This window comes from Styela clava, chromosome 15 (assembly GCF_964204865.1).
Source record: "Styela clava chromosome 15, kaStyClav1.hap1.2, whole genome shotgun sequence".
NCBI classification, from domain to species: Eukaryota; Metazoa; Chordata; class Ascidiacea; order Stolidobranchia; family Styelidae; genus Styela; species Styela clava.
The window spans coordinates 14,945,174-14,970,959 of NC_135264.1; the positions used below are offsets into that span (position 1 = coordinate 14,945,174).

Here is a 25,786-nt window from a genome sequence, read left to right on the forward strand (position 1 = left end):
GACTACCGGTATTTGGTAAGACGGTACGGTACCGGCATCGCGAGTGTCCAGACAACTGAGTAGTTAAGCAGCATTCTCCAATTAAATTACCTTATACACGTAAAAACAAATTTTCCGAATTTTCGTATTCAATTCTATATTCTCTTATCATTATTATAAATATATTACTTCTTGTTGAACTTGTAGCATGGAGAATTTATAGAACATTTTCATATTGAATATTGCTCAAGAAAATCAGTAGTGAGTTTGAAACCCAGGGAACACATTTGTGCGCGTAGGATTATGCCTGACAACGTTGGTCCCAAGCAGAAGCAAATTTTCTAAAAATAAAAACGCGTGACAACGATGGGCCACGAGGCGGACCATCGTTGTCAACCTTTTTATTTTCTTTTTATTCAATTTTTTTTTTTAATTTTTTTTTTTTTAATTTTTTTTTTTTTTTTTTTTATTTATTTATTTTTTTTTAATTTTAATTTTTTTTTTTCATTTTTTTTTTAAATTATTTTTGTTTTTTTACAAAAAATTTTTTATTATCGGTTTTTTATTTTATTTTTTATTTTCAATTTTACGCGTGACAACGATGGGCCACCATAAACGTCAGAGCTCACTACACGAATTCTCAGTAGAGGTAAACTCAGCCTCGAGGTGTTATTTGAAGAAATTTGTGTGATAAATTTTATTGTGCTATTTTAGAAGAACATCGATTGTTTTTTGGTTACGATTACAAAGAACTTCATCCGATTTAGTATGCGAACTCTATGATTATTACATCACAAGAACGGGTCCGAAAACCATGCCTGCCTGAGTAATCCACTAAGTGTCGAGGTGTGAAATAACCTTTCAAATATAGAATAAATGAGTTTAGAAACAACGTCTAAATCCAGAAATCTGCTCGCGGGACGGATGAAATGTTGCCACGGATGCGGCCCGCGAGCCTTAACTAGCCCCAACTCTGTTATAGAGAGTGGAAAAATTCAACGAATAATCGCTTTATGACTGTACTGATGGAATGATCCGGCCCGGAACAAATTCCCTACAGGGGGAGTTTTAGGACAATTGGGTACTCCTGAAGTATGCGCACCAAGATGTCGCATAACCTGAACCCTAACCTGGTACACAATACGGAGTTCAGGTTGTGCGCATACTTCAGGAGGTCTAAAAATTTAAACTGTTGATGACAAAAAAGTTACCTTGCCTTGTTTATGTTCGATACGCATAGTAAAGTCGGTGCTTCTTCACATGTTTTTACATGCGAGAATAACTCTTTGATGAAAATCCAGAAAACACAGCAAAAACATTGCACTACAAAAGAATAATCTTTTTTATCTTCAATTTATTTTACTATGTTTTACTATTATGTATTATTTTCGTCCGAGACGCAGCTAAAAATCCTTCCCTTCATTCGTCCAATACATTCGATGACTGTTTCACAATCGGATAATTTTTTGTAACACAAACAAAAACATGGTATGCTCATTATGTTCGCATCGGAAAGACACTATCGTGCTTCAAAACGAAAACGGTTGTCGTTCGGCATTGAATAGTTTTGATCACTGATTTTTTGAATTGAGAATTTAGACAATTCCAAAACACATTAAACGCTGCAAATCGCATACGTCGAATGATTTTAAAAATAATTTTTTTATGAATTACCTTGGTTTTATCGAAGACTTGTCGGATTGTCGCACTTTCCTTCACAAACACGTCTTCCCAAGCATCGCTTCCACACCTCTTATTTCTGTAACACAAACAAAAACATCTTGATTTTTATTATAGTCTATTGCAGTGCTTCCCAAACTTTTTTGACCATCGCCCCTCTAAAGTAGTTTGTACAACTTCATCGCCCCCCTGTACTACAAAAAAATATAAAGTCAGAAACGAATATATTACAGACCAAATAAGAAGACAAATCATAGTTTATAATGTTTTTTAATGAGATAGATGAGCTTGGTGTTCTTCAGTGAGTTTTTTTATTATATATATCTAAAATTACCCCGTTTACTGATGGAAAGGTGATTTCGTTGTTTTAATAGCAATAGTAGCACGGCTGAAAATCCCCCTTTTTACCATATAATAGGTCGGAAATGAAAGAATCCAGGGTTCTACCTCCTCAAAAACCGCCGTGTACTCTTGCCTTATAGCATTTCACTTCCTAAATCCACCCCATTTCACATTAAAATAATAAAACCAAAGTTAATTTTCCCAAACTTATAATAATGATTTTCGTACATCTCATTCATTCGTACAGCCTGATGACCTGCACCAAAAAACTTCGAAAAATTCATCCCCGATTCCTCATCCTATCACGGCCTCCAGTCCGATCACCAGTCCATAATTAACTAGCCATTTGTTTTTGGATTCATAGACTCGGATGTGGAAGAAGACGTGACTGACTATCGGCTACGGCCCAGGGGTCGGCAAATTTATGTCGCTCGCAGGACAAATTCAGGGTTGCTTATATTTTTCGAAAGTTAAAAACGGAACAGCGCGCAAAAACTGCGACAATTCGTGAACTCAACTCAGTCGTCTTATTAAAAAAATATTACAATGACATTTAATGTGACACTGTCTTGTTGCTGCATCACGCTGCATAGCTTTACGACGCCAAGATTGAAACATTTTCTAAATGGGCATCACCAAACCCACTTCTTTGCTTGTTCTTTGTAATGTTCATTTTCGAAAATAATGCACAAATACGTACTTCCAAACATCGAAGTGAATATTTCCGCATGATTTGTGAAATTTTGATGAATATTTTCTTTAAAAAGATACATTCTTACAAAAATTATGCAGTGATCAATCTCTCGAATAGAATATGAATTTTATTTCCTTATTGCTTTGCAATATATTCGAATATTTACTGCGCTATTGAACCCCTGCACTCAGCATCAACTTTTCTGCGTGTTTCCATTTGTCTAATTATACTTAAATTGTATGCTCGTTAAACGAGTGGCTATTCACTAAATTGTTAGGATATAGTATAATTCAGTATAAACGTGTCTCGCGATAAATTCTGTTACGTAAAAAAATGTAATTTACTCCTCGAGCGTAGATTATAAATAAAAAAAAAATTCATCGTCAAAACCGCCGTTTGGATATTTCCCCGGGAATAGACTTCTTTGTTTACTTCGTGACATTGGCCAATCAGCAAGATGCAAAAAACGTAACAATGCCCCCTTTCGTATCCGCTCAGACACTTTCACTCAGATAGATTTTCAGGCGTGGTCGTGAACATTACCTCATTTTCGCGTTTTTGAATTATATTCGTTAGTTTTTAGTTGTTTTTCGGAAATTTGAATATAAATCAAATAAGTCAATGATTACTTTGTCTTTCTATGAGTTTCAGTTTAAATACAGCAATCAAAAATTAGTGTAGGAATAGCTGTGATAGACTAGGCTAAAATTCGTTATCGGTACCTTTAAAAAACAGATTGTTAAATGGTGTGTATTAGAATTATAGTTTGAAACAAATACCCCATTTCACAGGCAACAACTCGCGAAACCACTCTTAAAATAAGCACCGAAAATTTTAAAATGGTAAAGTAAGGGAAGAATTTTCCGCGGTCAAAGGTCGGGGAAAGGTCCATTCAGTGAATCGTCCCGGGCCAGATTATTTTATTCCGGCCGTATTTTGCCGACCACCGGGATACGCAAACTACCTTGCCTTACTGCGAAGACGAGACCAGAAATCCTTTCGCGTGTGATAATCGCCCACGTGATTCAAGCCTGCGAATGCACACAGAGTACAGAATTAAGTGCGCCGAACATAAAACAGGTTTCGCGAAATCGCCCCCCTATCGCCCCCTAAGACTTTTTCGCCCCCCTCTGTATCGTTTTCGCCCACTGGGGGGCGATATCGCCCACTTTGGGAATCACTGGTCTATTGAACATACTTTCTTACAACACTTTTAATTCGTTTAACGGACACCGCAGAAAGAGACGCGCCTACCATGCTGCTTTGCACGAGAAGTTTCTGTTCAAAGCGAGTTCGAGAATTTCCGAAAAACAACAACATTTACATATGTTGATAGAAACACTACTGCATTGATTTTAATTCTTCGCGTGTACCTGAAATAATGAAAACTCGAAAGATCTAGCATTTTGGAAATCCTTGAGATATAATTAGAAATAGTACTTAAAAAATATAAATTATCTTGGTAAGTTGAAGCAAGACAGAAGTTCAAAGCATAAAGTAAGTTAACCAACCTTCTTTTGGGGCTCGATCTATTTGCTTTTCAGCTATGAGTTGTCCACCTCTACTGAAAACATTTATATGTAAACTCGTAAATTTCAAACCACTGCATTTCTATATACTCGTTAAATGGTAGATCATCAATGTTAATTAATCAATGTCACCTTTGGCGTAAACTGAGGCCGTAAATAGTTTGTTCCAAGTTGCACTTGAAGAAAAGAAACCATTATTGTACGTTTCCGACTCCAACTGAATACCTTTTGAACGTTGATTCATACGTCGACAATTCCTGAAAATACAACACAAAAAACCGTTTGGATGGTTCAAGCAAGATCAACTTGTAATGACTAAAATTGTACCTTGAGTTCTTTAATTGTGACATCAGAATCCAATCGCGGTGAAAAGTAGTAGTTGGTCATGATTTACACGACGTGTAGCAAAAAGCCTTCTGAAAATGTAAACAAATAGAAGGAAATTAAGTAATCAGGCAAAATTATGTTTATTATCAAATAATAGCACATTAAATAACTCAAAATTAACAATATTCGATATTACACACACATGTAAATACAATATTAAATAACATACAAACACATCGCAAATTTGACAGCGATATAGTAATAGTAAACATGAAAAAGTTGTAGATAACATGCAAAAATTTAGATTTCGAAAGCATAAAAATAGGTTATATAATAGAGTAAACATAGCACAAAAGGAAATAACAGCTGAAATTAATCTGTTAACACATTCATTGCAAAGCCACTGCGTGCGATTTTAGAAAGTCCCGATATTACCCAAATACTCAAAATAAAAACTCGACAATCAACTATGGCCAAACCTAAATTCAATCTGCCCGACAACGCTCCAGTAACACCCTGCCGACCTCGATGCCCCTGATTCGAATGCTCGTCAGCCCCGCTTACCTTGGTCAACGTGTCGGGCGAGAAGAATGCAAATATAATAAAGAAATAAACAAGAGAAGTCGTGTTTTAGATTGGCGATTACCGATTGGTCAACAATGCAAATCACGTGCTTCGATTACGAAACAATCTTTCCCAAACCTCATTTACACTTCTTTGTTTTCGACGTTTATCTAATGGCGGGCTGTTTATGGTGACTCTGAATTGTATAAAATAGAAATTTATTTATAAAAATAAACAAAATAAGAGAAAATTGGATGTATTCGTTTTTACCATGATACTCAAGCTACTTTGAGAATAATTTGAGAATTGTGACATTTAAAGCAACAAGATTGAGTTGTACTTTACTTTATACATATATATACATTAATCAAGTGAGAGTCGATAAGGCGACGCGATTATATGGCGAACCGTGGTCTTTCGTTCGGTTCACATTGTGTGAGATAAATAACCAGTTATTTGTCCCAGATTCAAAGCTATGAAAGCTAAGATAAAATAATTGCATTAATAATAATTGCAATTGGGGGGAGGGGGTGGATCATGATTAGAAATGGTTGATATGACGTCACGATTTCGTACCCCACGACGTATTATTATAACCCTGAGCTAATTAAATGGTTAGGAAATATAGTTGCGTAGTTACCATACGAATTTTTCTCTGGTTTTTGAACAGATACTTATGACGACGTCGCAAGAAATCTATAGAATTCATCAGCCCCAAGCCAGTGATTTCCACATTTTCTCGATACGTGGCCCTGCCCGTCTAGAAAAAACAAATTCATCAGGTTTTTATCATCTAATTTATTCATATTTTAAAACTAAAAAGGCACCAATTGATGAAGAATAACAAGTGCGTTACATAATTCAAGTATATTACACATGAGCATAATAGACACAAAATAATTAATAAAACGAAATAAATAAAACTGATCACAGAATAAGGAGAGAAAACAAAACATTACGTAAGGTTTAAAACGTACAGATTACAAATACATTAGTCATTGCAAACGCTACTCAGGAAAAATCTTTGTTGATGTTGATGACCGGTGGCCCAATTTTAAAAACCAAGGGTCATCGTTTATGATAGGACTAACTTAATTATGTTCATTGCAACTCGTCATTACATCAAAATACGTTAAAATAAAAGCACTACAACTTGACAATCTGCAGACATAAAATAAGCGTTAAACTACTTAATTATAAATAGATCGGATTCGGATTTTTGTGACCTCGGGGATCGTCTACTTTAAGCTATTTTTTTGCACTTACAGTTACTTTAAATTATTTTTAAGATATTGCCGTTGAAAAAATCCCAGGGCAAAGTATTCAATCAATAGCTGATACGGGCATATTTAAAATGTCTTGCTTTATTGATTTAATTGTGTTCAATATAATCTACTGTTGCGTTGGCTAAAATAGAAAAGCATTGTCATCGTAGAAGCAGACATGAATATATTGCGATAAATACCAACGTAAGGATGGTTACGACCTAAAAAGCACGTCGCACTCAAGAAAAATGATATAATATGAATCAAATTTACAGAGAAATCCCTTAATATTGTTCATTAATCGACAATACAAAAAGAAGTTGCTTTGGCATTTGACTCCGACTGTTATCATCTTGGCAATATTATTTTAATATAAGTTTTTCTTTACTGTTCACCCCAATTCAATCGATCATTTTGGCGACCATTATAGAATTATTAACATGGCGTGACATGTAATTTTTATTTTATTATTATTTTTGTTTACTACCGGTATGTAATTTATTTTGAAATTCCTGTTGTTGTGTGCATGTGTGACACTGCGAAATAGGATAGGATTTACATATTTATCCCGGGGGAGAGGAAAGCCGATAAGACGGCTTATCCATGTGGCGAACCACGGCCTCTCGTCCGGTTACCATTCCAAGTCGGGTATGGGATTAGTTATATTGTTTGTTTTCGGAAGCATGGACTTGGTGGTGGAGGAAGCCGTAACCGACCAGCGGTTACGTGAACCACCCAACGACGGCAAGGAGTCCAGCAGTCTTCTCGCACATAACCATCCCTACATGGGATTCGAGCCTGCGAACCCACGCAGAGTTATTAGAGGTGCGGTGGCGAGCGTATTCCTAACGCTTAGCCCGTTGAGCCACACCGCCGCGCCACTAATTCAATTATTTTTGGTGATCTTATATTCTGTACGTTCTGTACACTTTATTGCCTGGTATGATGATCGAGTCGAAATGAACTTATACAAGAGGTTCAGGTCAAAGTAAGTCGAGGCGACCTGGATACGCAGAAAACGCTTGCTACTGTATTCAAGTGCTTGGGAGCTGAGGGCAGAGTTTTACATAACGTTACAGGAATTATAGAAAAATCAGAGAAGACATGAATATCAATATAAGATAGGTAGATAGGTATTCTCAAATGGCAACTCAATATGAGACATGGAATAAACTAGCATAGAATCAGGAAAAAGTTAAGTAACCGAACGGTGCAAAGTTTGAAAGTATAAAAAAGACAATCTACCTCTACCAGAAAATACGATGTCATTAAAAACAGTGAAAAGCCGTCAAAAAACACCAACAACACTGCTAAAACAGTGAAAAACACCAAGAACCCTGCTAAAACGCTTGGAAACAGTGGAAAACCGTCAAAAAACACCAAGAACCCTGCTAAAACGCTTAAAAACAGTGAAAAACCGTAAAAAAACACCAAGAACCCTGCTAAAACGCTTAATAGTATAAAGATAATAAAGTGGGCATTCTGGGCATGACTGCTTACTAAGGAGTTTAACGGAAATGATATTGTACTGAGCAAGGGACCAAGTTCTTAGTCGAGGTTCAATAAAGACGAAGATTTATTAATTATTTCACACAAGCATGAAAGTAACTAGTACAGAGATGATACTTTAGGACTGCAGGAAGCGCAGGTAATTTGGGGGGCTTCGATGCTGGCTCTATTGACAACTTGAGAATTATGTATTTAGGTCTTACCAGAAATTATATTTCTTCATCCTTAAACGCACACTTCTTCGACCGGCTAATGATTATTGGCTACGGCAATTAAGATTGTTTAATATTTTGGTATAGTTTTTTCATATATATTTAAATCTATAAAAGTGATTTTATAAAAGAAAACTTGAAAAATGAGGCTAATGATCCAAAATAAAAAACTAGGCGCAGTCCGAATTGAATACAAGAAAGACCTGAGATAGAGGATGAAGACAAGGATCAAAAAATAATTCAAACTTTTTTAAAAATTATATATGTACATATAGGTACTCAAATATGAAAAATATACGATGCCGGTAGCACTTGTTTAGGCACACAATACTGACGATATAAAAAAATTAAATAAACAGTGATATGAGCTCCTTACGGCAAACATATCTATTTATAGCAATGGCTCAAAATAGAAACAAATGAAATTTTAGTAAAACATTATTTACAACAACAACGTGTGATGAGTAGTCTTGACTACACTTTACTGACAATTTGCAAATACATCCCACAAGCTGAAATCATGCCAAACATAGACATTACAGCCACTCAACTAATTCAATTCAATATAATAATTTCCAAGATCAATGAAAAAGCTGGATAAGATATTTTCAGTGGCCAGAGAAGATCATGTACAAACATTTTATTTCAAGTCACTTAAATACATGAGCAGTACTGGAATTATCCAGAACATCATTAAATATTTTATTTACCTCAATTCAAGACAAATAAAATTTGTGTGCATTGCCAATCTTCGCGCGGCAAACAGGGCATTTTTGGTCACGAACAGGGCCATATCTAATCCTTTCCCCACACACCAAACAGCAAGCCGAATGAAGACAGGGTAAAAAAACCATTTCAACAGGAGCACTAAAACATACTTTGCACATTGTATCAGTCTTTTGTAAATCCAATTTTTCCTGTTGTTCTTTCAATTCATCCTGTTGTTCTTTCAATTCATCCTGTTGTTTCTTCAATTCATCTTGTTGTTTCTTCAATTCATCTTGTTGTTCCTTCAATTCATCCCGCTGTTCTTTCAATTCATCCTGTTGTTTTTCCGAATCATCCTGTTTTTTTTTCAGTTTATCTTGTTGTTTTTTCAGTTCATCCTGTTGTTCTTTCAACTTATGCTGCTGTTTTTTCAGTTCATCCTGTTGTTCTTTCAACTTATGCTGCTGTTTTTTCAGTTCATCCTGTTGTTGTTTCAACTTATGCTGCTGTTTTTTCAGTTCATCCTGTTGTTCTTTCAACTTATGCTGCTGTTCTTTCACTTCCTTATTTTCTTTCTAAAACAATTGACTTCCTGTTACCAACTATGAAAAAAAACATTGAGTGAAGTCAAGACAAAAAATTCTTACTATGAGCAATTCCTCAGCACTCAACTGCGATTCCATTTGATTTTCTAGTTAAAAAAGAAAACAAAGTTTCAAAAAAGCTGCATATATAATAGTCTTTCAAATACCACTCCATTGTCAGATGAAAAATGTGAGATTTGAGCCCTAAATTTTTTTGTTAGTAACACTTCTACAAATATCTTTTATGATTTAAACGGCAAAATGGGTTTGAGAAATAGAATTTTAATGTGTAATTGTGGATGCCCGAAATAGATTTCACACAACCACAGCTAAAAAAATGAAACAACTGGTATGCGAGTGTTTATATTAATGATAACTAAAAACTTACAGTTTCTAGTTATTACAGTTTCTAGTTAATATTAATATAAACACTTGCAGACAGGTTGTAGTAAGAGTATAATAACAGTTATTGTGCAACAAAAAATGTTGCAATTTCAACAATTTTGCAATCTACTGGGCGGTCAATGGCCACCTTGGTCACATACCAAATTGAATCCGTCAGGCTATCGGAATAAAACAGAAAAGTGCGAATTTTTAAATTGCAAATTCACTCCCAAGAAGGCTGGCAAGAAATAAATATCATTGAGACTACATTACCTGAACTGTCAGTTGCCCCATCAACATTTCTCACTGCAGGTATCTGTGCAGCAGCCTGCATCTGGCACTCCTCTTCTTTGATTTCTAGTTTTTTCTTCATGACATCATCAAATAAGCTTGACATAGAATCATAAATATCATCAGGATTTGCAATGTTCCCACTCACGATTTCATCATCAAGAAGAGCTGCAACCTGTAATTTGAATGTGCATACTGTAATAACATACAATAAATATGATTGCAGAATGCCCGCACATAAGCTAAAAACTCACTGTTCACTTTTCATGACACAGTATCAGTCCATTGCTGATATTTTTTCTATAGCGAATTGCAATATGAGAATAATGAATTCATGCGCTCAATTTCTGAATAGTATGTTATATATTTATCCATCCAGTACCTGTGGATCAATGATCTCTGGTGTTGGTTCAGGTTGTCTGTCTACCGGGCCACTAGGTGGAATATCAACATTTCCTTGACCAGATCCTCCTGCACCTGCAATGTCGCTGGGGTCAACGGTCGTTCCATATTGTTCTGCAGTCCATTTCCTCTGAATACTGCCTCGGTGTGTACCTAATAAATAAAATGGGAGGACTTACAATTGTGCTCATGAAGAGTGAGGTGGTATTTGAAAAACCACTAATGCCGGGGAGTAAAAAATGTGAAATGCACCAGTCCTAAATTTTTAAATACCATCACAGGATAAGATTATAAGCAAGTAAAGATAAAATAACAAAAACATACGTCCTCATTGGCAGAAGGACCGGCATTATATCTGACCAGTACATCCGCGATACTGGCTAATTGGATGAGAAGTGGGGGCTTGCCATTAAATCGACCTATTGGCTTTTCTCCCCTGGGATAAACATAAAAATCCTATCCTATAACAAAGTGATAAGAACACACATCTGAAACAAATAACTTGTCAACTATTCTAATACCTGACCTGGACTGGTAACTACAAGCTAACAACAAGCTACAAATAATATGATAAAAGGCAAAAAAAAATTTTCTATTAGAAAAAAACATGTTGAAATTACGTGGATGGAACGTAAATATACAAAATAATGAAATGTAAATATCCATAAAAAAGGGGGCAAGATTAAATCTAACCACTAGATTGAAATGAACCAGTGCTACGTAAAATATTGGAAGCAGGAGGGTTTCAGACATTTCAATCAGTGGCTTATCATACGAAGTCCTGTTTGGAGTGGATCCTTCATAAAATAATTTTTCAGCGCCAGCATAAAGTCAACTTCCTGTAGCTCCCCCATTCAGTACATTAGTTAGACCTGACCCACAGGTACACCTGTGGTATGTGTACCAGGTTATGATTAGGTCATAATTTTTTCCGATTTTTCTTATTTTAGTTCTATTACGAGTTCGGGGACTGTCTGTGTTAGCCAAGTGAATATACCCCCTGCCCATAGGTTTCAGTTCATTCACACAACTTGATGTAAAGTGGGGAAACAAAATTAGTTACCTCCATATTGGTACACATACTTCTCGAGCGCTAAGCTAAAAATGTATATTAGACCAGGGGTTCCCAAGCTTATTTCAGGACGACCCCAAAGACAACTTTCAAGTGTCCAGTGGGACCCAAGGTCAATATATATATTTTTCATGAAACTTCAGATCTTATTCCACCGGACTTTTGAGTTTGGTCATGTGGTGGAATTAAGTAAAATATGCTAAAACCAAACAGCGATGTCACAATAAGCACCTCTCTTTTTCTATAGCACAAGCATAGAGCGATGCTTGTGGGCCTGTTTTGCAGGAAACCATGGTACAAACCGCTAAATTTAACATGGTTTGTCAAATCTGAGATGTTTTGTACATCCATTCTTTACCATACCTCAGCGAGCCCATCGACCCCATGACCTGTTTGCGACCCTACCTAATTATCACTCCGACCCAATTTGGGGGTCGCGACCCCTGGTTTGGGAACGCCTGAATTAGACAGTGAATTAAAGTCTGCTAATACCTGAGCTATGAGATGGGAAAGCCATTGAAGTTGCTCCACCAACATTCATCACTGCAGGTATCTGAGCAGTAGCCTGCATCTGGCTCTCCTCTTCTTTGAGTTCATTTCCCTTCTTCATGACATCATCAAGTAAGCTCAACATAGAATCATAAATATCATCAGGATTTGCAACGTTTCCACTCTCGATTTTATTCTCAAGGAGAGCTGCAACCTGGAATTTGAGAGTGACATTACTTTTTTGCTCTGAACAAGGTTGAGACAAAAAAGCTATGCTAGTTCACTGCTAAGAAATAAATATGCAGTACTTCCGTAGTGTGTGCACCAGTTTAGAGTTAGGCCATAATTTTATTCCTATTTTTGTTATTTTACAGGTTCGGGGACTGTCTGTGTTAGCCAAGTGAATATACCACCCGCCCATAAGCTTCAGTCTCTTTACACAACTTGCTGTGAAGTAGGCAAACAAAATTATTTTCATCCAATAATAAACACTCTTCTGGAGCGCCGAATATACAATCCTATACTTACAATTTTTTCATCGAATCTCATGAGTAAGATACTTTTCACAAGATCTGAGTTCTCCATGATATTTTTCACTCTTTCTTTGCGTTTTCTCATTCCAGCCTGAATATAAAACAAAATAAATTACATAATTCTAATTTGTATATATACAGTTTTGTCCTCCTGCGAGGAGAGAGTAGGAATTAAAGTAGGCTACCTAAAATATAGTAAACGTAGTATACTACTATAAACAAGTACAAACTAAAAATATGAGTACTATTTATGACATAGTAATCCTTTACTTAAAATTAATTGCCTAGTATTTATTGCACCACGAAAATGGCTAATTTACCCTCATTTACCCAAAAGTATTGTATTTTGAAGTTGTGAATTATAGAATCAGAAGTGATATAGGATTCGGATGACTAATATTAGGTCATGTTTTCAAAAAATGTCTTTGCTAGGTCATTTTTCCCTAAAGCTCTCCCAAAAATATCTTTATCCAAACTTCAATCCAAAACTAAAACTAGTTTTCTATACTTCTGTTGGCGTCCGTAACTTAGCTCAGAGGTTAGTTTTCAATTTACTTTTTGACTAAGTGCATGTAAACCTGCTTTGAGCAAATTTCCACAAAATTATGGCATAATTTTTGATTTAAAAATTCCATCCCTGTACCTGTGGATCAATGATCTCTGGTGTCGGTTCAGGTTGTCTGTCTGCCGGACCACCAGGTGGAATAGCAACATTTCCTTGACCAGATCCTCCTGCACCTCCAGCATTGCCTCCAGTGGGATCAACGGAAGCTCCATCTTGTTTTGCGATGATCGGACGTGCAAGGTGAGCGTTCATTGTTAAATGCCGATAAACAAAATGTTGTCCTTTTACTTGCAATAAAAACTGACAGGTTGGAAACCATTTTGCATGTTCGATCCATGGCATGTCGTCGTATTCCCAATTCTGGAAACCGCCGTTACAATACCAACATTTAACGCGGTCTCGTTCTCCTGAAAAATATGTTTCAAATTTGTAGGATCCAAAAAAAATGTTCAGTTATATGAAGTAAGAACATAAATGCATCAGAAGCTTGATGGTTACCCTCACACAAGATTGGAATCAGTCTTATTGAAAGTGATACATTGAAGGTATAACGACAAATTACCTAGAAAAAAGAATCCAGCTTGTGATATTTCTGCAGGAGTTGCAGCTGTTCTTCCCACCGGCCATCGACGATCAAAAGTATCTTGTCTTGCAACCTCATTTCTCATATGTGGATTGGATGGGAATCTGCATGGATAATCTCTCGCACAATCTGCAGGTGGGTCGGGAAACTCATTTACTTTGTAATTACGTTGTTCGGTTCCGAGAACCATTTTACAATTGGGAAAATGAGATCGATGTTCTGCCTGTAAAACACATATTTTTCAAAAAAATCTTTCAAATCGTTAAAATGGATCATGTGAAGTGCTGGCTGGTTGATGCATGCTACTACTGTGCATTATAGGACTCTCGCAATTGCACATTCCATCAACTTGACTTGTATTGTATAATGTATACCAAGGGTGTGCAACCTCCAATACATGAGGGCCAGATACGAATAACTGGGTGAAATCGTGCTTCCTCAAAGCTAGCTGTTAAGGCATTGTAACGTCATGGGCACGGATAAAACAAAAGTAGATACAATTGGACTCGGATAAAGGCTTGGTGACTCGCACGTACAAGATTAAACTGAATTGAAAACATGTTACGCGGGCCGCACAAATTTTCTTTGTGGGCCGCGTTTGGCCTGCGGGAACCAATCATATTTACAACTCAATTTTGAATTTGTAACAGGAGGTTAAAAACAGACAAAGATGATGTATTGCTTCGAGATTATAAATCACTTAAACTGCACTCACCATTGCGTCATCCTCAAGTGTCCAATTTCTCAAAACTCCTCCGCATGAGAAGCACTGAGTTCTGTCCATGTCACCAAGATAGAAAAATCCTGTTCTTGCTAGAGCAGCCGGTGACACACTCGGGCGACCAACGGGCCATCGTGCAAATGATGCAAGTCTAAAATAGAAAAAATATTACTATAATACTTATATATGAACACCCATCTTAAACTACTCAGATAGTGCAGAGGTCTGAGTGCGAATTGCACATAACACTAGCTAAGGATGGAAAGAGTAGAATAACAAAGTTTTTATGTGGGAGAGGGTGAAATAAAGAGTTCCAAAAAAAGCGAAGGAATTTAACAAAAAGGTGTGGGAACAAAGATTTAGAGGGACATTGGAATGTTTTGACTAAGTAAATAAAAAGAACAATGAAATAAAAACTCCCTGACGCAGCCAGGATTTTTCAAAAGGATGATTTAAAAATCGAAATTTCCCATGTAACAGCTTCTGGTACATTCGGCATGATTATGCCACTCATTTAATCGGAAAATGCATTTTCTGCTGCTGTTTTTTCGGGCTTTAAAAATTTAAAAAGTGGGGGCTTTGCAGTCGTCAAGATTACACCATTTGTTGAACCGCAAATGCTTTTTTCGTTGGTGTTTTTTCGGCCGTTTCGAAAATTTCAAAACTTGGGGTATCGAACCCGAAAACTGGCTGCGCCACCAGTGGTGGGCACAGGGTTTGAATTGGAGCATTACCCTGCCAACAAAGTTAAGTCTAACACTGTAACCGTTATGCCCTCTGCACTCTGCAAATTGTGGACCAACCATGCCTTGAAAATTTAATCCATTCATGCTTTAGCCTCTGGATGAGGGGTGTACAACATTTTTTGTCGGTATGCCATATAACCAACTTCAAACATTTAGCTGGGTCACAAAAGATAAATTTAATTTATCCATGTGGGAAACGAAGGACAAGAGAATGCTGCTATTGCTTAGCCTTGCAGCAATATAGACACCGGACAAAAAAAAAGACAAAAGTTTTAACGCAGCGACAAGAGCAAAAAAACCTTATGTATTTTTACACACGTGAGTGACTTTTTAAACATAAACTGTCGGATTAGGATTTTATGCTCATTGTCAAAAAATCTTAGTGTTGACAAGGGCCACACTGAATGGCCTGCGGGGCCGCCTGTTGCACATGCTCAACTCGCTATTGCGTAGGTTCACTCCACTTATGTTAGGCCAATGAGGACTATTAAAAATGATCGGAAAATAAAAATATTTCTACAAATTTTTTTTCTATTCTTCACAAAGTCAGAGCATTGCTAGAATTTTTTTATTGCTATTAAAATATTGGATCTCACCTGTCAAGTTCTCTGTTTAAATGTAAATTAGTTAAAAATCTTCTGTGATCAGATGAAATAACATTTGCCATTCTCCATTGATTAGGAGGCATAGGAGCTTGTTGGACACCTGGTAGCCGTCCTCGAGTTGTACTAGGTCCATTTTGAATGTGGATCGTGTTGTTGGGACCGATTTGGAAGGTTCCGCCTAGAAAATAAAAGTGGAATTCATATCTTAGATTACACAACTTAGTATTGGAGAGATTTGAGACATTATTTTGACTCTAACAACCATTTATCCAAGACCAAGTTATTTGAACTCATCACCGTCTAACCACCAGTAAAAGTCGGTATTACACGACAGTGTACGAACTCATCCAAGCATATTTTTTTGGTTGTTTTATTCGTCTGCACTCTGCGGTGGCAGACGAATATGTTTCGTTGCGTTTCGCTTGTCTGCAAAGGCTTGAGTAGCCTTTTTGACCGCAGTTCAACATAATGACAGTCTTGATCTGATTGTACTGGTTTTCCGAAGGAAACTGGTTGGAATTTGATGTGACATGTTTCGTACTATTCTAAAAGTTTTCGAGTTGCATTTTGTGTCGAAACAGAGTTTGAAGACTTTTACCCTATATTGCTTAATATCAGCATTCTCACATCTATTTTGGAAGGATATGGTTAGATGACAGCTTTATCGAATTGTAGTCCGGGTCATCCATTTCTGATTTGGTAATTGACCCAATAGAGTGAATGGATTACAGCCTGATGGGTGCTTCCGTAGTATATGCACCAAGATGGCGCACATCCTGAGCAAAGTATGTGTACCAGGTTAAGGTTATCAGGTTAGGATAGGATAAGGTTTACATATTTATCCCGGGGGAGAGGAAAGCCAATAAGACGACTCAACCATATGGCGAACCACAGCCTCTAGTCCAGTTACAATACCATGTCGGGTATCGGATTAGATAGATTTTTTAATTTTTCGGAAGCATGGACGTCATCTTGGGGCACATACTATGGAAGCGAAGCGCCCCTTGATGTGGTGATGGGCATGGCATTTGAAGCAGAGTTTATTAAGCTGTGATGCCAACGTTGTTAGGTCCATAGCTTCAGCCACTGAGCCATCGAGACATGGATTCGAATCTAAAAACCTAATTGTTTTTATACACTAACATATACGATACCTTGTTGTCCGACTCTTTCTGGTAAATCAGCAGGAAATCTCACAGTTCTTGTAATTGCTCCAGTTGTAGGATCTCTCTGCTGCAGGACTTGTTCCTGAAAGAATTGCAAAATTTTAAATTCCTAGGATCGTGGTAAACATAAGCTGCTCTGTTTTTGCACGCTTTTTCATGTTTTTTAATGTTTTGGACGTTTTTTTGTATTTGTTCACTGTTTTAGCAAGTTTTCAAGTACTTCTTCACTGTTTTTGCAACAGTTTTTCGTATTCACTGTTCTTGCGAGGGTTTCCATGTTTTTGAAAGGCTTTTCGTGTCTTTTCACTGTTTTTGCATGGCTTTTATTAAAAACTTTTCAAGATTAGGACTTATGGACTTTTTCCACGATCAAGTCCATGCGTTTGGAATGAATAACTGGCTAACTATTCCCGAACTGGACTGGTAACAGAATGGCGGCGCTCCAGAAGTGTGTGTACCAATATAAGAGTAACTAATTTTGTTCGCCTACTTTACATCAAATTGTGCAAAGAGACTGAAGCCTATGGGCCAGGGGTATATCCACTTGACTAACACAAACAGTTCCCGAACTCATAATAGAACTAAAATAAGGAAAATCGGAGCCTAACCTGGTAGCTGGTACACACACTACTGGAGTACCAAGAATGGCAGTCATTGGTTGAACATATAATTACTTCCTCACGATGAACTTGAATCACCCCAACAAGGATTAAGTAAAACGAGCCACTCAATGTTCAATAAAACATGAAAAGGAGATTTAACAAAAACTTACAGTTTGTCCGCTGCTTGATGCTGCAGTGAAACGGCCACCAGAGATATTGATTCCACTGAATAGATTTCTGATGGGAACATTTCCACAATCTTCTCCTCTTGGAAATGGACAACTTTCCCTGGAATATGGTTAAGTGCATATTAGAGCATGGACTCATCATACACAGGCATGCCCAAGAATAAGGGGGGGGGGGGGAATGCGGGGGCATTGCAGATCGGAACCTCCTTTCAAAATGTGAAGAAAAAGCTCCCCATGGGAATGGACAACTTTCCCTAAAGATAAAATGAGTTGATTTTGAATCAATTTTATAATATTTTAATATCTTGAAACTCTTTAGTGAAGAGAGTCATTATCATTAGAAAGGAATAAAAGACGTTTTAAAATTTCTTTAATGATTCATACTTTAGTCAAAAGGGATAGAAATTCCGAAGCCAAATAACAATTTCGAATATCTAATGGCAAGGTGGTAAAAGCCCTGAAAATATCTATGATAGCGTATTAAATTCCATGCTCACCACTCCAACCTGGAGGTTGACACTGCAGAAAGGGATTTTCAGTCTTTCCAGAATATAATGGTTTCTAACATAAGAGTTGATGCTTTCCAGAGCCTTAGTTAGAGTGGAAATTCTTAATAAAAAATGTAAAACCAAGGATACATCGTACTTATGCCATCTTATATCTGATGCATTGTCAGTATCATTCCACCGTTCCACTGTTCTTCCACAAGCAAAGCATTTCACTCGATCATAGAAGCCAGTGAAATAAAACCCTGATTTTGCCAAGGATTTTCTGCTTGTGGGGCAAGTAACAGGAAAATGCCCAAAAGTTGATAATCTGTATTGTTCTAGTCTGTTGTCTCCTAGAATACAATAAAGCTATCGTTACTTTATTGCTATACCGTAATTATATTTATAAAAGATTTTGTGTGGCAGGAGCGCAGAAGGACTCCACGAGGGCCAGGAAAGAGTTTGAGGGGGGCCACAATGCTAGGCAAAAACTAATCTACCTTTTCTCCCTTACACGAAACCTCCCCATTCTTCCTAGTTTCATCGTTTGACAAGGGTAGGCTATATCACAGATTGTTTTCACTTTGTTGAGCATGAATAGTTTGAACCTACGTGGATTGAAATCTACCAATAGGCAGAGGTTTCCAACCGGGGGCCATTTTCTGCCCGGGGGGCCACAGAACAGTTTGAAGAGGGCCACAATGCCAGGCGCAAAACTAATTTCACCTTTCCCTTGACAAGTAAACTCCCCATTCTTCCCAGTTTCGTTATCTTACAGGGTGTTTTTATTTTGTTGAGCATGAATTGTAAGAGTATGGGATTCGGGATCTACTAATCAAAATAACACTGCAATGATAAACAGTTGACAAAGGTGTCAAAAGCTACGGCCTAAAGCCATAATTTGCCCATCCCTTGATATAGAGCCCTGTTTGAGCATGTAATCATATAAAATAGTCTTTAGCGATGATGTTTACAAAAAAACTTCTGTGCAGCATACACTGTGGAGTAATAAAACCAGCAAACAAAAAGAGTTCCATTTAAATGTCTGTATCTCTCTGTTACCTAGGCCTTTGTTGATTTACAACAACAATACATTGAGCAAATTTATATTCAAAAGAACCCTTTTGTTTGCCAAAGGTGTTATATTACTAAGGTCAACCCATTTATTTTCGTATGGCTATTTGCTTTGATATAAATCATTAATCATGCGTTGAGAAATGTAGCATGACACATAGGTACGATACTGAGCAAGTGTGGCATTCTGATATACATAACACACGACAGATAAAACGCAATTTGGTAAACACAAAAGGTTACAAATTTAAGGTTTTGTTTGCTTTATTCATTCCTTAGTTTGTGTTTAACATTGCCTCAATAACAGCTATATTATCGTCTGTTATGCTAATTATAGGATGTTCTAATAACATAATTCACACCCGAGGAAACAATTTTAAATAACTTCAAATCAAATAGATGTACTCAATATGAGGATAGTAAAATATTCCCAAGCTACACATTTTTGCAGTAATATGATTCTTGTTTTTCAAATTTTATTTACTTTCACCAAAAAAGCTATTTTAAATCTCATTGTCTAAATGTAACACAAAAGTGCAAAACAAACTGCCATTGTCCAAATGTAACACAATTTCGTTCAGTCCTATTCAGTTTGTTTGCTTCAACTTAATTTTTCGCCACCATATTTTAACATCAATCACAGACGTTGAGTATAAATAAAATTTGAGTGTTCTCTTACCTGGTGGAATATAAATACTTTGTTGTCCTGGTGGGTCTCTTGCATCGTCGGATACTCTACCATCTGAAACAACCTGGCAATATTGTTGGTACTGTCGTTGAGTGGACCTGTTGTGAGCATCTGAGAAATAGAAAAGATACATAACCACATATTATCTGAAGACATTTGAAAACATTGTGCTGTGATAAAGGACAAAATTTTAATTAGTATGTGTATGTTGTATTGCTGATTACTAACAACTGAAAATTACTGAAGCCTTTCTAGGCAGAATGATGCTGTAATATTCCGGTCATTGATTTATAAATGAGGTCAAATCCAGCGTAGACGAAACACTAAAACTAATAACTGCATTCCCTTAGTGAAATTGCAAATTTTTACTTTTTGTTTTATTTTACTTCTATGCTCTTAGAGATGGTTTTCATAAAATTTGTTTCAACTTTAATACTTGGAACTTTAGTCGAGTAGAACAGACGCTTGTGACGTAATTCTTTTTTATAACGCGCCCAAACAAACAAAATGGTTTGTGTGGTAATAAAGTTGAAGACAAACCTATCGGCCATTCTGGCGGTGCCAATGACAATTTTCCCCATTTCTCAGAGAAGATTATTGGTTGTGATGTGTTAACACAATCTGGGTGTCCACTTTTTGAGACTGAGTTTACAGTTTTGACATTCTTTTTCAAAATGAAAAGTTCTTGGGGCCAGAGTTTTTGGTGTATTATTGCACTGGAATAATGGGTAGGGAACTGTTTGTTCAGTTCACGAATAATTTGTTTTATCTTTTCAGAGTTTAGAAGAGCATGGTTGATTGAGCATAAACAAAGCCTTCTTTTATTTTTACACTTTTGTAGACGTTTCACCTCTCGTTCCAACGAATTCTTTGCTGTTTTTTGCCTTTTTTCCAAATTTATTCTTGGTTCTGAAAATATCATAACATGCACATGCCTTTTACCATTTTTCCTGGTTCGGTTTATGCGGTGCAATTTGTGCTTTATCTTTATCATGCTTACGAACTTCTGAGCTGGTTTTGACGAGATGCCGAAATTTTCATTTTTATTCGTTGGTATTTCAAACTTGGGTGGAGAATTTTGACTATTTTTAACATGACGTTCACCATCATGAAGTTTTATTTTCTTGTTTTCACAATTTTCCATTTTCTCAGGGCTTTTTATGTTTTGAAACTTCGGTGGCATTAACTTTAACGTATCATTTGACTGTTCCATTTTAGAAACGCTGAGTGGAGTCGAGCTTGCTGTAGATTTGACATCCATGTCTGTTTGGTTGCCATCTTTATCATCGATCATTTTTAAAACATCATTCCCTTCATTTTGAGAATCTGAATGAAATTTGGTTTCTTTTTCACTATTCATGATTTCTTCCTTTCCACTTTGACCCTTTGGAATTTCCTGGTCTTGATTTGGATCTTTAGTAGGAGTCCCCTGATCTTGAGTTTTGCCCCTAAGAACTTCCTGGTTTCGATGTTGATCTTCAGGAATTTCCTGGTCGTCATTTTGATATCTGGGAGTTTCTGGGCTTCCCTCACATTCATTTTGACTTTCTGTAAACAGTGTTTCTTTCCCTGGAGATTCATTTTCAAAAAGTTGAAGTGAAAGACCTGAACTATGTTTTGTCTCTGGGTGGTCGTTAATATCATTTTGAACTTTGGTGTGACATTTTTCACGCAATATATCAGGTGGATCTGGACTTTCAACAACTTTTGCAACAGTTAACGGGTTGTCTTTATCTTGAGTATCTTTGACAAAATTGAACGCTCTTCCATCTTTTCGCTTGTTAGGCGAAAGAATCAAATTTGGATGTCGGTGTGTTGTTTGGGTGTCTCCATCCACGTCATCTTGGCACGGTCGTAATGTACGTCTTTCTTCTGAATCACTTGGCTCTATGTTTTCTTCTGATTCGTAGGTTACAAAGGAACTCATGGTTTCTGTGTGACATATAACAATACTATTCAACCCAGATCGTTACCCTCGTATAGTCAATATAATGAATGTTTGTATTTGCCTAAAATAGAAAGAAATCTTAGGCTAGGATTTTCATATTTATCCAAGGAAAGCCGATAAGACAGCCTAATTATATGGCGAACCATGAGTTGTAATTGCCAATTATTCGACTTGGACCTAGCTTAATGGCATAAAATGTCAGAAATCTACCTATAATTTGCCCGGGTTAATTGCATACATTTTGTCGTTTCTCGTACACCTATGATAAAGTTAACATAAATGCCAAATATAGGAAGAATAAGTTGCAGTTTACATCAATATAGGAAAAAACGCAAACAAATTAATTCACATGTTATTGGGAGGGTCAAAGAAATATATTTTTTTTCCAACAGTGCTGGGAAGCACAACAGTTATCTTTTACCCCATCTCTCGTCCAACCTCATTAAGCAATCATGCATCAGTAACTAGGGCTGGACATTTTCGAATACCTTGTGATTTCAGAATCGAATCAAATAATTTTTTCGAATCGAATCTCGAATACTTGAAAATATATAATTGTAAGCGACTTTATTATAGTAATTGGTCCTTTCAACAAATGAATAACTGAAGACATAGAATAAATCACTCAGATAGATTACTGAGCATTCACACACAGTATAACAAACACGTTTTATCAATAACTCACTACAGAAAATAGTCATTTATTAGAATTTTGTTGAAAAAATATGACTCCAATGAAAAAAAAATTAGGGAATTCACCTAGACCATTAGCGGAAAGATAAAAACAAGATGGCGGCGATTCGAAATTTAGCTTTGGAACCGATTCAAATAATTTACTATTCGATTCGAATATTTGATTTGAAATGCCCAGCCCCAAACAGTAACATTATGTATAAAATAAAGGTATGTAGTTTAAGTCACACATGTAGGCTACCTGTAACTAATTTTTCCATATCTGATTTGCACACATGCATTTTTTTTAAAAATCATATTCAGGAGCCATGGACTACCGGTACTAATATAAACAAATACATTACTCATTTACTCCATAAAATAATTTTTAAATGTATTAATATAATTGATTAGTATTAAGCTGTTGCGTTTCATTATTCAATTACGTTATTATCATCAACAATATTTAAAGCCAGGGTTGCCAGACCCCAGCGATCAAAAAAAGCCAGAAAAAGCCAACAACTTTACTAAGTACAAAAGCCGCATGATTTGTCAGATTTTAAGCGCTTGGCAACGTACTGATGATGATGTAGAGCCATTAGTTTATTCGGTGAGGCACACAAATAGAAAGTGAAGTTTCTATAGAACTGTCGAAAGTAAAATAAATATCAAGCGGACAGCATCATTTTACCATTCAATATATACAATACAGGGTGCCGCCTCAGTCTGTCAGTATGTATTATACCTACATGTTTCTACTTAAACTTGTGATATACCTTAAAAATTCTCCCTATATCAGTATATCGTGCTTCATTATTGAAAAATTTTTCACTTTTAAAATTTTAAACCATCGATTTCATTAAAAAATTATCTAACCCCCTGCCGCTCACAGGTGGACCACTGATATCTAATTCAGTAATTTTAGCGTAGTTAATCACATCGTTACTGCAATTGCAGAATTAAACTAAAGCTCACATAAACCATATCAGGCATAATGAAAATCAAGTTATACAACTATTTTTTTGGAAACAGAATGTAAAACTGACAAATAGACAAAACTGTGAAAACGAGTCAATGTTTACAACCCTGCTTGAACATCTGCCTGAGCAGCTGCAGAAACTGCAAATATTTCTTATTGGGTAGGATATGGTTAATGTAACAAACGAGAATATCGGTTGGAAACCGAAGACTTATCGATCGATAGTTAGGGGATCCCCCAAAACAGAAACTGCAGTTTCGATTCATCTGCTCTTGTAACTTGCGCACTGCGCATCGCACACACACACTCGGCGGGTTTCAAAATTCTCTCGCTTTACAAAAATCTAGATCACTATATCAATAATTGATTGACAACTCGCTAATTATACGACATAATTCGCCCAAAATCAATAGGCTTCTGGTCCGAGATAAGATGAATGCACATGCAAAATCTGGAGCAGATTCAATCTCGCTTTCGTGAGATATCGCGTGCATCTAACAGACACACAGACACACAGACAGACATACATACATACAGACAAATACCTATCAATATACTTACCGATCTTAAGATCGATAAGTAACAAGGAAATCGATGCTCCAGGAAATCCTAATGTCAAGTAGCTAAGTACAATGTTACACACTAAATATTGTATTTCATGTGATTTTAATATTAGACACTAGAATAGACTTGAAAAAAGCCAAAAAAACGCCAAAAAGCCAAACGGAAATTCTGACGCCAAAAGCGTTTGGAAAAAGCCAACAATGGCAAGTTTGGCTTTAACCACTTAACGACGACAGGGTCGTTTTCGGGACATTGACTTTATTGCACCCCAGAGTACGAACCAGGATAGCTAGAGAGAAAGCGGCGATTGTCCCGAAATCGTCTGTACCCACTCTCTCGTTTGTGCCTATTTAGCGCCACCAAATGTTTTATATTTTATTGTCAGCCATCTTTGTTTACATTGATGTCTGTTAAAATGTGGTGTCAGTAGCAGTGGGATTTCGTCGTCTTTTTTGGGGTATAGAGTTTTACCCCAGAGAGTCGAAAAAAATCACAGTAAAAGGTTTTTATGTGTACTTTCATTTGATAAAAAAAAAGTTTTGCCTAACAATTTGTTGTTTACTGCTGACGCCAGTTTTCCCAACTGTCACTAAATCGTCCCATCCGTCCATGTTTTCCAGTTTAAGTTGTCTTTCATAAACCAAGACACTTGAAATTGAAGAGCAGAAATAGAAACATAATCTAATATGTTTTAAGTATGTGTAACTCTGTTATTGAAATTTATATATAATGATGTTTAATAAGTTAAAAAACACGGGGGAAATTGGTGTATTACCCTTGTCACCAGGCCATGAAAAATGGATCGTGTCATGGACCATGAGCAAAACATTTTTACAGTCAGAAACATAATTTGTCAGGATTTCGCTGTATGTTGATGGATTGGTTACATCATTAACAGTTTTCATGACATGTTTGACTATCGACATATTTCTTCGAAATATAGGCAATAACTCCTTTTTTTACATCATCTCCGACAACTTTAGCTTTTCTCACAGCAGTATCTCTTGCATAACCTTTCAATTTGTGAAAAAATAACGACAATTTTTCGCCACAGTATTGTTTTGAAAATCTAACATAATCACATTGTTTCAACGATGAATAATAAAGTAATTTCTACGCATGTAAACAGAAAATATTAGAATTATTTGAATGCATTCGAGATCAATATAGTTAATATTCGATTTCGAATGAAATTTAGAATCTTTCAAACCAAAAATCAGACAATTCAAGTACCATGTAACATGTAATAGATATGACATGAACTCCATATAACTTCTCACATTGAAAGTTGAAAAATATTTAAAAAAAATAATTTATATATACTAAACCAAAGGTCGACAAACTGCGACCCATGGGCCAAATGCAACACACTAACAAATTTTTGAGGCCGATGATTCAAATGCATGAAACAAAAATTGGTCAAAAATTTATGATGATCTGCGCACAGATATAATTATGTCGTGGTTATTGTACAGCATTCGTTTGTAGTCATTAGCTGAAGTGAAAGGACATGTCAGTTGTATGTCGATTACTTGCAGAACATGGCAACAGTTAGTTGTAATAGCGCAAAAATATGCGATTCGTAATATGAAGGTTATAAATTGACAATTGTTTGAAGGTGGAGCTTAATGTG

The 25,786-nt window shown here is 36.4% G+C and overlaps 1 protein-coding gene across 1 annotated transcript; it reads right to left on the reverse strand.

Moving 5' to 3' along the window:
- Positions 1-5,918: 5,918 nt before the first annotated feature.
- On the reverse strand, positions 5,919-24,173 carry LOC144432460 (uncharacterized). The gene is made up of 15 exons (XM_078120602.1): positions 20,531-24,173; positions 19,982-20,101; positions 18,386-18,581; positions 17,723-17,840; positions 16,939-17,032; positions 15,776-15,962; positions 14,428-14,584; positions 13,692-13,935; positions 13,208-13,536; positions 12,560-12,655; positions 12,035-12,245; positions 10,451-10,623; positions 10,051-10,243; positions 9,457-9,500; positions 5,919-9,384 (listed from the first exon to the last, which is right to left on the reverse strand). The coding sequence occupies exons 1-15, from the start codon at positions 21,915-21,917 to the stop codon at positions 8,818-8,820; spliced, it is 4,116 nt and encodes a 1,371-aa protein (XP_077976728.1). The 5' UTR covers positions 21,918-24,173; the 3' UTR covers positions 5,919-8,817.
- Between the last annotated feature and the right edge of the window lie 1,613 nt (positions 24,174-25,786).

Excerpts from the sequence above, each read along its gene's own strand:
- LOC144432460 (XM_078120602.1), bottom strand. The coding sequence starts at position 21,917 with ATGAGTTCCTTTGTAACCTACGAATCAGAAGAAAACATAGAGCCAAGT. Across the intron at positions 17,033-17,722 it reads CATCAAGCAGCGGACAAACT|GAACAAGTCCTGCAGCAGAG; the intron begins GTAAGTTTTTGT and ends CAATTCTTTCAG. Across the intron at positions 12,246-12,559 it reads TGAGATTCGATGAAAAAATT|GTTGCAGCTCTCCTTGAGAA; the intron begins GTAAGTATAGGA and ends CTCAAATTCCAG.